Source organism: Populus trichocarpa, chromosome 19 (genome assembly GCF_000002775.5).
Source record: "Populus trichocarpa isolate Nisqually-1 chromosome 19, P.trichocarpa_v4.1, whole genome shotgun sequence".
NCBI lineage: Eukaryota > Viridiplantae > Streptophyta > Magnoliopsida > Malpighiales > Salicaceae > Populus > Populus trichocarpa.
In genome coordinates, this window is record NC_037303.2 from 4,428,931 (window position 1) to 4,445,240 (window position 16,310).

General features: G+C 30.6%; 1 protein-coding gene across 2 annotated transcripts; it reads left to right on the top strand.

Moving 5' to 3' along the window:
* The first annotated feature begins 341 nt into the window (after positions 1 to 341).
* On the top strand, positions 342 to 2,536 carry LOC7469864 (NAC domain-containing protein 87). 2 transcript variants are annotated; one of them, XM_006371089.3, is made up of 3 exons: positions 342 to 894; positions 1,042 to 1,322; positions 1,580 to 2,536. In XM_006371089.3, the coding sequence occupies exons 1-3, from the start codon at positions 702 to 704 to the stop codon at positions 2,294 to 2,296; spliced, it is 1,191 nt and encodes a 396-aa protein (XP_006371151.1). In that variant the 5' UTR covers positions 342 to 701; the 3' UTR covers positions 2,297 to 2,536. The 2 variants fall into 2 exon arrangements, with proteins under 2 accessions (XP_006371151.1, XP_024446712.1); XM_024590944.2 differs by having other exon boundaries at positions 746 to 894; positions 1,027 to 1,322.
* Positions 2,537 to 16,310: the final 13,774 nt, after the last annotated feature.

The following is a 16,310-nucleotide window of genomic DNA, read 5'->3' on the forward strand; positions in this document are numbered from 1 at the left end:
GGAAGAATTAAACTGAAAATTGACAAAGTAACAGCTTTTCTTAATGATAATAGGAACTACTCAAAAGCATTGAACTAAGACTATTGGTTAAATTAAGAGACTAAAACACCGATAGATTAGAATCTTGAGATTATTATTATATATATAATTAAAAAAAAAAAGGTTAGGCAGTTTCAAGCAAATAAAAAGGCCTCCATTTTCTAAGTTCTTTATTGCTAAAATACATGGCCGCGCGGCCCCCCACCACCAGCATATGATATTAGAACGAAAGCTCCTTTTACCATTTGCCTTTTTCACATTATTTTTCAAACAAGTAGATGATATAGTAGCCAGCTAAGAAAACAGCACAGCACAACAACACACCATCGAGGAAAAAAAAACCTATTGAATCATTTAAACCAGTGGCTTCCTCAGGACTTCAAACAAGGCTTGCTTGCTGCCTACGGATCTTCATAGACAGCAATGTTTTGCTAACCTCTATTTAAGCCCTCTTTAAGGCCCTTGCTCTACTTTCTTAACTGCTCTCCATCTCTTCTAATTCTTCTTGCAAAACAAAAAAAACAAAATACCAAGAATCCTCCCTCTTCTTTTAGCTTGTTTGTTTTGTGTGTGTATGAACGCACGCCCACACAGAGGCACGCGCGCATAGTCTTATAGGTTGCTGAGAGAATTAATTAAGCTGTTAGCTAGCTAGTTGTGTGATGACAATGGAGGAAGCTATTGTGGTGAACAAAGGAGATGATCTGATTGATTTGCCACCAGGTTTTCGGTTCCACCCTACAGATGAAGAGATAATAACTCATTATCTTACAGAGAAGGTGATGAATAGTAGCTTCTGTGCAAGTGCTATTGGTGAAGTTGATCTCAATAAGGTTGAGCCATGGGATTTGCCAAGTGAGTTTTCGTCTTTCTACCAACTCTGAGTTTCTTTAGGGTCAATATTAAGACACCACCCTTACTCCTCTTTAATCTTGGTTTTGTTCATTTTAATTTGTTGCTGAATTTTCGGTCCAAATGTTGAAAAAGACTTGTTTTGAACAGAGAAAGCAAAGATGGGAGAGAAGGAATGGTATTTCTTTTGCCAAAGAGACAGGAAATATCCAACTGGTATGAGAACCAATCGTGCTACAGAATCTGGGTACTGGAAGGCTACTGGGAAAGACAAGGAAATTTACAAGGGAAAACATAGCCTTGTTGGGATGAAGAAGACTCTTGTTTTCTACAAAGGGAGAGCTCCCAAAGGAGAGAAATCCAATTGGGTTATGCATGAATACAGACTTGAAGGCAAATTCTCATACTATAGCCTCCCCAAGGTTGCAAGGGTATGCACCCACATGCACAAAATTCCAATTTTTTCTTTCTTATACATTTTTCTCTTGGTTGTCATTAAAGAAAGCTTAAGTTATTACTTATTGTCACATCTTTTAAATGTTTTTCATTTCTTTGCTTTTGATTTGGTGGAGAGTTTCTTTCATGTTTTTTTTTTTTTTTTTTGCTTTATCTATCCTTTTGCTTTTGCTTTTGTGCGAAAGAAGAATCTGGACTGAGCATGACTCTTTTTTTGGCTATGTTTTTACAGGACGAATGGGTTGTTTGCAGGATTTTCCACAAGAGTACAGGCATCAAGAAAACCTCAATTCATGACCTCCTAAGGGTGAACTCTTTCGGAGATGATTTCTTGGATTACTCCTCCCTGCCACCTTTCATGGATCCCCTTAATTACAATAGCAGGCCAAGCACCAGCAGCTTCAGTGGTGGCGATAACAATGAGTTCAAGGAAATGGCAACAAGATCATCAGATGGAAATTATTTCTCCAATACAAGCATGCTCAACAACAATCAAAACTTTGCTCAACCTCCAAATACCAACTACCAAGCACCAAACTCCAGTTTTCACCCTCAAATTCCAGCCTCAAATCCTCTTTACACCTTTCAAACCAGTCCCAATATGCCTGGCTACTTGCACCAAGGAAAGAGTTCTTCTAATTCATTCCAAAACTTTCAAAACTCTATCTTCAGTGACAATGAACATACCCTTCTAAGATCATTAGCTAGAAACAGTTATAGAGAAGCATCTGGATTGGAGAAACAGTGCAAGGTTGAGCGCTTCTCATCTAATCAATCTATGGTCAGCCTTTCACAGGACACTGGACTTAGCACAGACGTGAACACCACAGCTGAGATATCATCTGTGGTTTCAAAGCAAGAAATAGGGAGCCATGATAAGGTTTTTGAAGATCTTGAGGGTCCATCAGCTGGCCCCATTGCAGATTTGGATTGCTTGTGGGATTATTGAAGACCATAGAGAATATGTGTATATCTACGCGTGGTTTAATTTCTTCTTTAAATTCTTAGGATATATGAATGTAACGAAAAAAAAAGAAGAAAGAGAGAAAAATTTCTGAGGACATGTGATTTGAAACAGTCATTTCTCCATTAGCTAGCTAGGTAATTTGATTAGAGTTTGGAAAGTTCTTTGTATTGATCATATAAATACTTTGTATAGATTTTTATTAGTTCATGGTGTTCCTTTTCCGATTTCTTTTTCATTTGATTGATAGATACCAAAGGAAAGATGCCATGAGTGTGTGTGTGTGTGTAAGAAAATCATTTAATTTTTTTGTCATATGTGCGTTTTTTCTCTTTAATTAGATGCGAATTAACGAGAGAAGTAAATAACCTCAAAATGCATTGTACTCAAGTCCTTAATTCCGTGCACTTCGACGTCTCAGCAACTAGTTAAGTGCAATTAACAAGGTAATTAAGGCCTTAAATGAATTTTAATATGACACTTAACATCCATTTCTTTTAGGAGAAATGCGCAGCCAGCTTTCCTAGCTTGATTAAGGGGATTGATTTGAACTTGATTGACACCAGGAAACGATTTTTCTTTCTTTTCTTATTCGAGAAATTGACAGTAGCTAAGATGGTGTCTGATTTCTCAAAATGGGCCTGGATATATGCCCCTTGCCGTCAAGGATCGATATCATGTAACAAATATAGACAACTTGCAAGAAATTAACTTGTCATTTTCTCCTTGTGAATTATCAGTAGAGACGGGATGAATGTAGGAAGGGATACTAATGGCAGCATCTAAAATTACCTTCATTTACAATGGATCACAAGTGGATATACACTGGAATCAGTACTAACCTCATGTCGGATCAAGACGGTTTTTCGCGTCGATCTGTTTTTGTTTTTAGATATTTTTTAAAAGTATTTTTAATTTAAAAAAATATTAAAATGATGTCTCTAGTATTTTCTGATGGTTTTTAATGTGCTAATGTTAAAAATTAAAAAAAATTATTTAATATATTTCCAAGTAAATTTTTAAAAAAAAACATCCTAAATTACATCTCAAGCAACCCATAAGAGGTTCAAGAGAATCACTTGAAATATCCCAGAAACTATGCATTAGATGCCACTCTAAAATCTTTTTAATTAAAAACTTTGTGATGACATTAACCTTAGCTTATTCAGTTAAGCAAGTTTTAATCTTCTCTTAAGCCAAAATTAGTGTATTAGTGTTACATGCAACCCACTACCAATATAACTAGCAATCAATTCTGATTTTACAATACTTTTCATTAATATCAATATAGATCAAAGTATGGGGTTATCTTATTAAAATTAAAATGATATAAATCAATATTTGTGTTCCGTTCACACATGAGAAATATAAGTAATACTCTCTCTCTCTCTCTCTCTCTCTCTCTATATATATATATATATATATATATATATATATATATATATATATATATATATATATATATGGAATATAATCGGCATTTATTAAATCATGATCATGCTTAATGGGTTAAAGATGACCATCCGTTAACCTTGATTACATCTTTAACATATCCAAGCAAGCAGAACTGTGACCAGATTCTCTGTTATCTGTAGTACTCTTTTTTTTTTCTTTTCTTTTTTCAAAACTTTTTGGATAGAGAAACATTTTTCAATCAAGGAGATTAAAGTGGGGCAGCTAGCTAGGTCCCTTGAATTTTCTCCTCTTTTTAATGAAGTTGTTTTCAAAAGGGAGATAACAGAAAACAGAAACATGTCATGGGTAAAAAGTTAAAGAAGAGAGAAAGAGTCAAGGGAAAGAGTGGAATCCGTCACTGTATAAGAATAAAGAAGGGTAAGCTGGAACTAGGCAGGATCATGCGGAAACATGTGCACCAAGTGTAAGCCATTCAACTTCCTTTCTATTCGAAGCAAAGCTTCTGTCTAGGTCACAGACTTGCAGGAAAGCCAATCCCCCTTTAGGGTTACTTGGTCCGTATGTTTTTGTAGTGAAAGGGAATCTAAATACCATATATTTTATTCCAAGTAATTAGCATATAAGCAACACAAGCTACAGAGAGAAGCGAGCTCGCCAGGGAGCATCTTCTCCAATAATCAACAAGGAAAAAAAAAAAAAAAAACCCTTATTTGCTGCATGAAAATATGGGGGCTGTGGAGACTAGACCTACACCTACCAATCAAGACTCTACACCTCGTTTTCACACACAAAAGAAACACTTGGCTGTCGTCTCAGAACATAAACATGCCTTGTCTTGCTTGAGTTGTCCACAATTAGCTCATCTCATTGTCATTGATTTCATCATGTTTAACCTTTTTAATTTTGATTTCACCAGAAGAACCGACATGGTAACTAGATTAATATTTAACAGTACTTCCACCTGGCCTGCATCTGCATATGCTTTTGTTCCTGTGTTGTCGGTTCATGTTTTTTGCAAGGTTATTTCACATGCATGGAAATTAGTAGGAACATGTCCTAACAACACTAAATTATCTAGCTGGCTAGTATTTACTTTGGTCTATTATAGAGATTTGATTTCTGACACCATACATGCAAACATGTTAGAACTATGTGATGATCAAAACCTTAAAACTTCTCTTCTTTTTTGTTTTTTATAGTGTATGTTTGGTATTGTGGTGTATGGTAGTGTTTTTTGATTGAAAATATATTAAAATAATTTTTTTATTTATATATTTTTTAAAACATTTAACATTAACACACCAAAATATTTAAAATCACAAAAAAAAAACATCAGATTAATGTTTTTAGTCTCCATGTAATGATAAAAGTGCTAGATCTGAGACTTTATGGAAATTGCCGATAAGATTAGCTAGACTCAAACTACCTGAAAATTGTTGCTTTTCAACGATCTCTATCTATATCGATAAAAACCAGGTATCTTTCTATGGGTAAGATTTTAAGAGAAAATTGTTAGATTTTGCTCTTACATTGGTTGAACTTAATTAAGACCCGACCACGGATCATATAAATTGAATTAGGCTTTTCTGTGATTTTTGTATCTTGATTTTCGAATTTACAAATGAGTACGGTAAATATATATTAGTTAGAAATAAGTTTTTGATTAAATTGAATTATTTTTTATTTTAATCAAAGTTATAATATTTTAACGTTTGACGTATTGATTCCAACTTATACTATGTCTTCCCTTGTTTTTCTTGTGTTTTTTTTTTATATAATATACTATGTCCTTTTCTTAAGAGTTATTTTAAATTAATTGTCATCAAACATATCCATGAACTTGGTTGGAAAACTAGATGAATATACGATAGTCAATTGATACCATTTCAGTATTCTAATTCCATACATAATGGGAGCTTCAACCAAAAAAACTAATGAAATTAAATTTAGCCTATATATAACCAAATGCTTAATAAAATCAAGAACAAATCAAGAACACGTAATCGGATTACATAGTTCTGCCTTCAAGAGATTTTTTCCATCATGAATTCGAGATCAAATCAATATAATAAAAAAATATATATATTTGTCGGTATATCTGTTTATATTTATTAATTTTCTGGGAGTGATCTCACGATGCAAAAGATGATATTTGAAGCCTAAAAGCTCAATTTTCAAAAATGATATATAATATCAATATTATAATATATAGTTATCTAATAATAGGATTTAGGAGTGGAGGGAATATATTTTACATCAATGAAAGATAATAATAATGCCAAAGGAGATAGAATAGGGAGAATTTTGGAGGCAGGTGTGTTTTGGATGATTCTTAGAGTAAAGTCTCATGATGTAAACATCTTCCCCAAACCATAGTGTAAACATAAATCCATATACAGATATTCTTTGACGTGTATAAATTATTCTGCAGAAGGAGCCATCCTAAGGCATGATGGGAAATTTCACGTAACATTGGCTTTTTGTGCAACATTTAAACCTAATGTCTTGTCAAAATGGACATAAGAGTCGTAGCATGAGAGGTTATGTGTATAATTTTGGTGGATTCACGTGTCAAGTGAAAGCACTACCTTTAGTTAATTTCTACTAATTAACTTGTTTTTGTTCTAGAATAACAATTGTGAGTGGAAATGAAAGGAATAAGAAGAAAGATTAATAATAATAAAAAATAAAAAAGGAAATTAATTAACCGACACTCCCAGAGATGAGAAATTTCCAAGAAGTTTCCGACGGGAAGCGGTTTCTCATCAACGTTTTCCATGGGTGGCTCTGGCGAAATCACAGGGTTTTTTTTTTTCTTAAATTCTTTTATAACCTGTGGGCAACGTTGTTGTGTTGTGACATTTTGGAAGGTACTTGAATTCCATAATTGTGTCACATTCTTTATAAATTTATATATGTTTGTGTTGTTTTCCGATTTGTGTATGGTGCTTCAATTCAATAAATAAATAAATAAAATTAACATCAATTTCAATTAGAATACTTTGATGACCCTTTCCTAACCCTGTCCATATATATACATGTATATAATAAGGTCTAATGTACTAGATCTAATTAATGTCAGTTTATTATAGAAATTACAGATTTGTTTCCTTTATAACATGTGGGTGTTGGATTTCTGAATATCATATTCGTAGCAGAAAAATAAAAAAATTATTTGGAAGTTTTTGTAATCCTGTTGGATAAATTTAGAGTTGTTTGGAGATTTATTAACTGAAAATCTGATCTTCATCGACTTTGAATAATTCTTTAAAGGCAAAGTTATCGCAAACCACAAGTCGTTCAATTGTTCCGCCTCCAACGGTAATCTACACGAACCACCAATAAGAAATCTTTTAAATCTCAATTTAGAAATGAGAGATTGTTATGCTTAAAGTGCTAGCTCTTTATTATGTGATTTACGTAGTTTTTTTTTGTCTAACAAACAACCACACAAAAATAAGAGGCATAACTATCTATTTGTAGGAAAATATGAAAAACCATATAAATTGACAAAATATCAATTTCTCCCCTAAATAATATTCATATATTAATTCAAGATAATTTTAAAAATTAACTCAATCAAGTCCTTAATTTATTTTTTTAGATCTAGAAATATAATCTTTGTATTAATTATATTCTAGTTTTTAATTTCTAAAATATATTTTAATCAAGTAATACTTAATTAAATCATCTCAGTTTAATAATAAATATGTATTTACATGAATATAATAATACCACATGTAACGAACTAAATTGACTACTTAACATATTAAACTAATAGCAGACAAGTGTATGTCGTGGACTGGACTAAATTTTTTTCTAATATAAAAAAAGGATGCTTAAGCACTACTAAAATATTTTTAAAAAACTAGAGAAATTCGAGACTCGAGTCATAAACTCGACTATGTTCAATAAGGTTCAATAAACTATGTTATTTTAATAACATGATTAAAAAAAATAGGCAACGACAATCAATTAGCTAAACTAAGCAAAAAATTGATAATGATGTCGAAGAATCATCTCAACGTAATAGCTTAAATTGTTATGTGAGGTCCCACCAAAATATGATTTATATTATTCTCTAACACACCCTCTCAAGTGAAAGCCATTTGGGTTTAAAACTTGCACAGACCCACATTACTGTGTGCTTGATTTTTATCAAATAAATGGGGATGGTGAGATTCAAACTCGTGACCGCTTGGTCATCAAGGCTCTGATACCATTTCAAAGAACCATCTCAACCTAATAGCTTAAGTTGTTAGGTGAAATCCTAAGATATGATTTATATTATTCTCTAACAAATGATTACGTGCACAAAATGAATATTTGCTAATATTATGAAAATATATCTTGTCAATATTTTGAAAGGTCTATACAATCTTACTTGATATCAAAGCGAAAGTTAAATGAAATTTAATAAAATAATATCTAAAACATATTTTAAAGTCATTTAAGAATAAAAAAGGAGACCAATCAACAAAATATTGAACAGTGAAACAAGAAAAAATATTTAATTAAAAAAACTAAAAAAATAACTCAAGTCAATCCGAGTTAAATCACCAAACATGTAGCCTGGGTCATGAGAACAAGATAATTCCTATAGAAAGCAAAATAAAAAAGCTCAATTTTCAGTCAACCTAATGTTAAATGATAAAATTGAAAACAAAGTCAATTAAAAAAAAAGAAAAAACTTATGGAACTCAATTCTCAAACCAACCCAATGTTGAAAAGTAAAACTTAAAAAAAATCCAATTTTTAAAATAAAAAAATAAAAAAGATCTAATTTAACCCGGGTTAACGCGTCAAACCCTCGACCTAGCTCATAAAACTAAGATAATCCCATAGAAAAGAAAGCAAAAAAAATTACAAAGCCCAATACCAACCAACACAATGTTAAAAGATGAATTTTTTTTTAAATAAAACATATCAATTTAAAAAAAAAATCAAATTCAACTCAGATTAACCTTTTAAATTTATGATCTCGATCATGAGACCACGATTACAATATTGAAGGCTTGATCATGAGGCCACGATTACAATATAGAAGGAAAACCGGAAGAAAAATCACAAAGTCGAGTTTTCAATGATCAACCTAAAAATCAGAGATAATTTTTTTTAAAAAAAAGTCATTTAATATAAAGAATCCAAAACAAAATAAAAAAGATAAAATAAAAACCAAAACTAACATAAAAATAAAATCGCAGGACCCTTACCATTTTGAATAGAATGGGTATAGACTCCTAAATCAATAAAATTTATTTCATAGAGCTTTTCCTAAGAACGCATCATCCAAGTGATGGCGCAAGATCCAAAGTGATAAGAATTAACCAACTACTAGTAATGCAAGGTATTTTCTCTCTACCTCCACAGTTAATTAGCCATTTATTTATTTATTTATTTTGTTAATACATTGACAATTCCTCTCGGCTACTTGCATCTTTGAAATTAATTAATGGATATATTGGGAAGCAAAATGAACATTGAAAATCATGCTGAAAAAGGGCTTGCATTGATAATGCATCACCTCCTCCAGCGCAGCTAGCAGCAAATTACATCTAGTCATCAAAAAATTGATGTGCTAAGCTTATGTAAGCTCAATAATTAGTCTGAAGACTTAAAACTGATAGAAAAGGACGTAATTAAATTATCTCTAGATCCATTTTTCAAGTCATTGGAAGTTGGAAAGACATTATCTGATTTCTGGATAGTAATGCCATCACCTCCCCTTCTTTGAAATCATCCCTTCTTTAATGGTCATGTCCCACTTCGAGAATTGACCTAAAACACCATGGCAACTGTGTATCTCTTCGAACTTGAACATGAAAGAGGGCTATAGAGAATAGGATCCGCCATTGATGGCCCTGCTCGCCAACACAAGCTAGCTTGAGTGCCTGTGAATATAGATTTATGATGAACAAGTTCATGCAAGTTTTTATCTCAATAGTAGAACATCGAGGATCTTCAAAGAAATTACTAACTTTCAAGAGTTTAGTATTTTTTTTTTTTATTAACGTGGGTATCCGGGGTAGCTTGCGTGTACCTCAACTAATCCTGTTAGTTTTAAAGTTAACGACTATGTAAGTTTTCAATAGCTCTACGGGCCCTGAAGTTAACGACCATATAACCCTCCGGTGACCCTGAGGTTTGTGAGATTCGAACTGTTGATTTCTAGAAAGCAAATCATATAAGCCTTTCAAGAGTTTAGTACTTTTTTTATTATTAACGTAGATATCCGAACCAGTTTGCGCGTACCTCAACTAATCCTACAGGCCCTGAAGTTAACAACCATGTAAGCCTCCAATGACTCCCACAGGCCCTGAAGTTAACAATCATATAAACATTCAGTGATCCTGAGGTTTGTGAGACTCAAACTGACGATTTCTAAAGAACAAATTTAGGATCTGATTAGTTGAACTACACCTCTCAGAGTTAGACTCTACTTCTATGTGCGCGCGCGCCTGTGGTTTGTTGGATACTAAGGAAAAAATGTTGGATGAATTTGAAAATAAAATAATAAAAGGAGACGCAAATAGGTAATGCATGGTTTTGGGGGTGCCAAACATGTAAATAAACCTTAAATTGAAGGGTCGAATTAAGAAAATTTCTTATTTTTTATGATTAATATAGTTTTTCTAAAATTTCGGTGCACCGCGCCCGCCCTCTCATCTGTCATATTGTTCGCCTCTCCTCATCATGATTGCTTAATACAATGTTCTCTATAGATTTTTGGGTCACAAAATTCCTATGGTGGTATCATAGTGGCTGCGTATGCACTAGGAGTAATTTTAACAATATACCCGTTTATTTCCTCTTTTTTTCTCGTATTTTTTTTTTCATTTTTCAGAGAAGACTTAGCTAGTAATAAAATTAAACTAAAAAAATGAAATATCTAGTAGACATATTTTAGATACTTAATTAATACTAGTTTTTGCCCTTGCTTTATTTAAAATATTGAATAAAAAAACAAATCAAACCATTCATCTCTATGCAAACTTTAAGTCCTAAACTATCCTTAAAAGGAATCACTATTTCTTAGAAACCTTATCTAATTATAGAAAAAATACAAATTATTTAAATAATTTATGTTTTTTACAGTGAGTTTCACGTATAATTGAGTTTCAAATCTTAATTTTATAAAATCTAAAATAACATGTTTTTCATTTATTTTTAATCAAATAAGTAAAAAAATATATCTCACAGTATTTTTAATTAAACATTTATTTTTATAGATTCCTGCTTTTCATTTATTTTACATGTAAAAATACATTTTTACAATATTTTTAATCAAACATATATTTTTTAAAATCTATTTTTTTTAAAAGCTATAATTAAAAATATTTTTAAAAACATTTTTTATTTCAAACTGAAATCATAAAAATTACCACAATGCAAGAAACACAATTCACCTTTAAAATTAATCATATTAATCAACATATTCATATTATATTAAGTACAATCAATGATGAATATTTGTTATGATTATAGGGCCACCCAACTCCATTCGAGTAATAAACAAGGACAAGAAGTTTCCTCTTTGGAATATATTATCAGGGGGTTGGAAGAAATTTGTTTTATTAGCTAAGTTGGGACTATGAAATATAATCAATGATGATCAATACACATCAATGTTTACGCGGGTCTGAGATTGCGATGCAGGGTATTTTTTAAAATAATTTAGTATTTAAAAATATATTAAAGTAAAATTTTTCCTCGTGTTATTTTTATTTTATGACATTAGTAAATTAAAATTATAAAAATAATATTAAAAAATATCAATTTAATATTTTTTTTAAGTTAAAAATATTAAAAAAAAATACGCAGACACCCATTATAGAGATGCCACGTGGTAATTCATCATAGATTCAAAGTGACTTGTTTGGTGGGCTAGAAGAACTCTCCCCATTGTGCTTTGAATTTTTGTAAAATGAAAGTACACGATCGATCCCTTGAAAATGAAATCCCATTTTGGATTTACTCCAAAATTTCTAAGAGTGTCATCACTGCATTTATCTAAATTTATGAATTCTTCAATACTGCTGATTTGAATATATGGATCTGACACCTCACTATTTGTAATTAATTAATACATTGCTTTGCTTGTAATTATAATCTCCTTCTTTATCATCATGATTCAAATTTCAAAACAAGATACACATCAAGTAAAATTCTCATGAATTTTCTAATTTCGATAAGGATTCATAGTCACGTATTCGATGAAAATGAAAATAAATAACAACAATGTTTTTTAAAAGTATTTTTTAATTAAAATAGTATTTTTTTTAGATTTTTTTATTTTTATTTTTGATGTTAATACATTAAAAGTATCCAAAAACACCTAAATACATGTATTTTCAGGCGAAATACAATCTAAAAAACACTTTAAAAAACAGATTGTAACGCAAAAACAAATACCTGCTTAATTTTATTTATGATACATATTTTTTTATAGAGATATTCATAAATTATCCATGCACTAAAAAACATGTATTTTCAGGCGAAATACAATCTAAAAAACACTTTAAAAAACAGATTGTAAAGCAAAAAAAAAATACCCGTTTAATTTTATTTATCATGCTATTAAATACACTCTATTAGTGCATGGGATCCTATATATTACAAAGTTTATTTTATAATAATTGGTGAAAGCTTTGATACATTACATAAGCAAACGTCTTTAGTGACCTGAAATATAACAATATAAAAGAATTAAATTAGGGTAGAACTTAGCATCCACTAATTAGTTTCCTAATCACTCAAACAATTAATGAAGCGTGGGAGCCATGAGTGTGAAAAATGAAGGCTATTTTTCAAAGTTAAAATAGGCTGTTCCTCTCCATCAACCCTAAATCATTGGCTGCAAATTGCACGACATAATAATCAGAAGATTAAATTAAACTTAACCCTAAAACAAATAAATTAATGACGACATTATTTATCATCATTTTATAAATGACGACATTATATATCATTATTTTTCATATTCATAAATTATTCATCAAATTTTTTATATTCGTGCTTTTCAATTTTTATTTTTTTTACGAGAAGTTCCTCTCCATCAACCCAAAATCAATGGCTGCAAATTGCATGGCATAATAATCAGGAGATTTAGGGAGCGTTTGGAAATGTCGGTCAACCCTCGTTTCTAAAAAATTTAATTTTTTTTTAAAAAATTAATTTTTTGGGTCGTTTTGATGCACTGATCTTAAAAATAATTTAAAAAAAATAAAAAACATCATTTTAATGCATTTCCGCGTGAAAAACACTTTTAAAAACAACCGCAACCACACTAAAAACAAGCATTAAACCTTTGAAAAACTAAAAGATGATATTATTTATCTTACAAACCTCTGATCATTGATGATATACTAATTTGTCTTTACATGTAATGATATGTTCATAGGACTATGATTTTAATCACTTAATTGATGATTGAAAAAGGGGTGAGGCTGCCATAGCCATGAATACAACCAGATAAAATGAACTGGAAAGTGATCTTTCATTGTATTAGGGCACCGCACTTCTAGAAACCAAGACCAGCAGCATATATTTATTCATATTACCGCATATCTACTTTTATGATAAAGATTGATGGCCTAATTTTACCTTTTCGGCATGACCACTGGTCTCACACCATCAATGTCTATCTATCTATCTAGGTTAATAATTGATTTTTCTGTTTTGAGGGGGGAAAAAAAAACAAGGGGTCAATAGTCAAGTCACTCCTTCATGCATGATTGATATTGCCATGGTTTTTATGGTTGTGATGTGGGAAAAAAAAAGAAATTTTAAAAAATATTTATGAAAAAAAAAGTCTAATTGAAAAGGTGTTTTGTTACTCAAAATATATGCATTGAAAAGATTGTTTATATTAGTGTTTCCAGATTATAACTTCTTTTTTTAATTAACATGGTTGTTTGGATCAGCTTGCGTGCATCTTGACTAATTCCACGAGCTCTAAAATTAACGATCATGTGAATTTCTAGTGGCTATCATAATTATTATTATTATTTAACTTTACACAAATTAGTAGTAATTAATTAAATTTCTCTCTTCTATAAACAAATATATATAAGCAGTAATAACTTTGGGTTTGATCCCTACGAAGTTGGGCTTAGATGGATCATGGGTTTTAAGAATAGTTACTCAACTATAAGAAGCCATTCATTTTAAGATCCATTAATTACGTTGGGCTTTATACAAACAAGGCCCAGCCCACCATAACAACCTATACTTTTTCAAGTGCTTTTAATACAATCACAACATAAAGAGGCATGGTCAAACAAGGTACGTATAGCCACTCTTTTTTTCTTTTTCTTTTTTTAAGTATTTTAAAAATATTGATTTTTATTTTGTTTTTTTAACTTCAAATTAAATTTTATTTTAGTGTTTTTAAACTATTTTGATGTGCTGGTGTCAAAAATAAATTTTAAAAAATAAAAAAAAATTATTTTGATATATTTCTAAGCGAAAAACACTTTGAAAAACAACCGCTATTACAATACTAAATGGGTTCTTAAGTCGTGTTTGAGAGTGTAGTAGCGTTGCTTTTCAAAGTGTTTTTTATTCCAAAACACATCAAAATAATGTTTTTTTTTATTTTTAAAAAATTATTCTTGACATCAGCACATCAAAATGATATGAAAATATAAAAAAAATATTAATTTAAAGCAAAGAAAAAAATAAAAAATTTTAATTTTTTTCAAAAAACACTTTTGAAACCCAATATCAAACACACCCACAATTTAACTTCTATATTCTGCAATTGAGTCCCTTACTATCACAATAGATATTTAGGCGATCATTAAGATAGATTATTCATAAAATTGCCATCTAGTTTTACTTAAACCACAATCACCCTAGCCTAGCATGCTCTCATAGCAAGGTTGTTCCTTATTTCAATCCTAATTAAATTTCCTCGTACAAGTTCATTTATCTCTATTTTTTTTTTTTGCCCAAATTTGTTTTTAACAAAACTAAAATTGAGATCTGATCTCAAATATATAGCTAAATTTATAAAGAAGAAAATTTTAAGGACACCAAAAAAATAAAATAAGAATAATAAAAATAAAAGTAAAATAAAATCAACAAACATGATCCCAGTGAACCTGTTTGTTTTTGCATTTCAAAAATACTTTTGGAAAAATTTGAAAATTTTTTATTTTTTTTCTTTGCTTCAAATTAATATTTTTTTGGTAGTTTTAGATCATTTTAATACGCAGATATCAAAAATAATTTTTTAAAAATAAAAAAAATATTATTTTAATACATTTCCGACACTTTAAAAAATAACTACAACCACACTTCAAAATAAACTTTTAATAAAAATAAAATAATAACAACAACAAATAAATAAATATAAAAAAAACCCTTGTCGTCATGAACCAAGTCCTAGATTTATACCAAGACTAACATAGCACCAAATAATCAAACCTACACATAATAGGTAGATGAAACATATTCAAATTAACCAACCGACACCTCTATAGTCTATATGGCTATTGACAAATTAATTTTGTTGGTTTATTTTAATTTTAGCACATAGGAAAAAAGATAGCACATCTCTAACTTCATCATTGCCCAAAAAGTTTCCTAGAAGCTTTTAACTGAAAATAAAATTAATATATTATATATCACCTTTAACCCCTAATTATTAAAAAATAAAAAATAAATAAGAAAATATAATTCTATACCCACCCCATTTATCATTCTTCAAGCACAACCGTATAATAAATTTAGATTTAAAGCCTTTTTTGATATATCAGGCAAGATTGAACATCTCTAATTTTGTCAATTAAGCCTAGTTCATTTAATCTTGATTTGATAAATCACATAAATCTTATGAAAATCATATAAAAAACAATAAGTCAATAGATCATAATATAAATCCACACAATAAATAAAAATCTAAGTGTTTGGTCGGGTCAGATCAGAATAATGATTTAAAATTTTATAGGAATTCATGGAGGCCCGTTTCCCTTGAAGTAGCTATGCAATGATTACTTGGTGACGCGGAGGTATGGAAGGCCAGACCTGAGTAACTGCTTAAAAGGGACAAAATTTTTTATTCAGCCGTTGGATCGCACTCAATTTTTTATAGGAGTTTCCAGAAGGCGTTTTCTTTGAAGTAGCTATGGAATCGCTCCTCGGTCACGGGGAGGTCTGGTCTGGCCAGACCAAATTAACCGCTCAAAATGACCACAACTTTTAATCCAACCGTTGGATCACGCTGTAATTTTTATAGGAGTTTCTAGAAGGCTGTTTCCCCTGAAGTAGCTATGGAATTGCTACTCAGTGACGAGTAGGTCTGGAAGGCCAGACCTAGGTGACGACTCAAAAAGAACATAACTTTTAATCCGACAGTTGAATCGCGCTCAAATTTTTAAAGAAGTTTCCAGATATCACTTCCCATGAAATAGCCATGGAATTGCTACTCATTACGAGGAGGCCTGGAAGGCCAGACCTGGGTAACAGCTCAAAAGGGACAAAACTTCTAACAAAAAAAATAAAATAAACATCAAGGGCTAAACTATAAATATTAGAAAACACTGGGGCTGAAATACTAGAATTAACAAAGTTCAAGGAC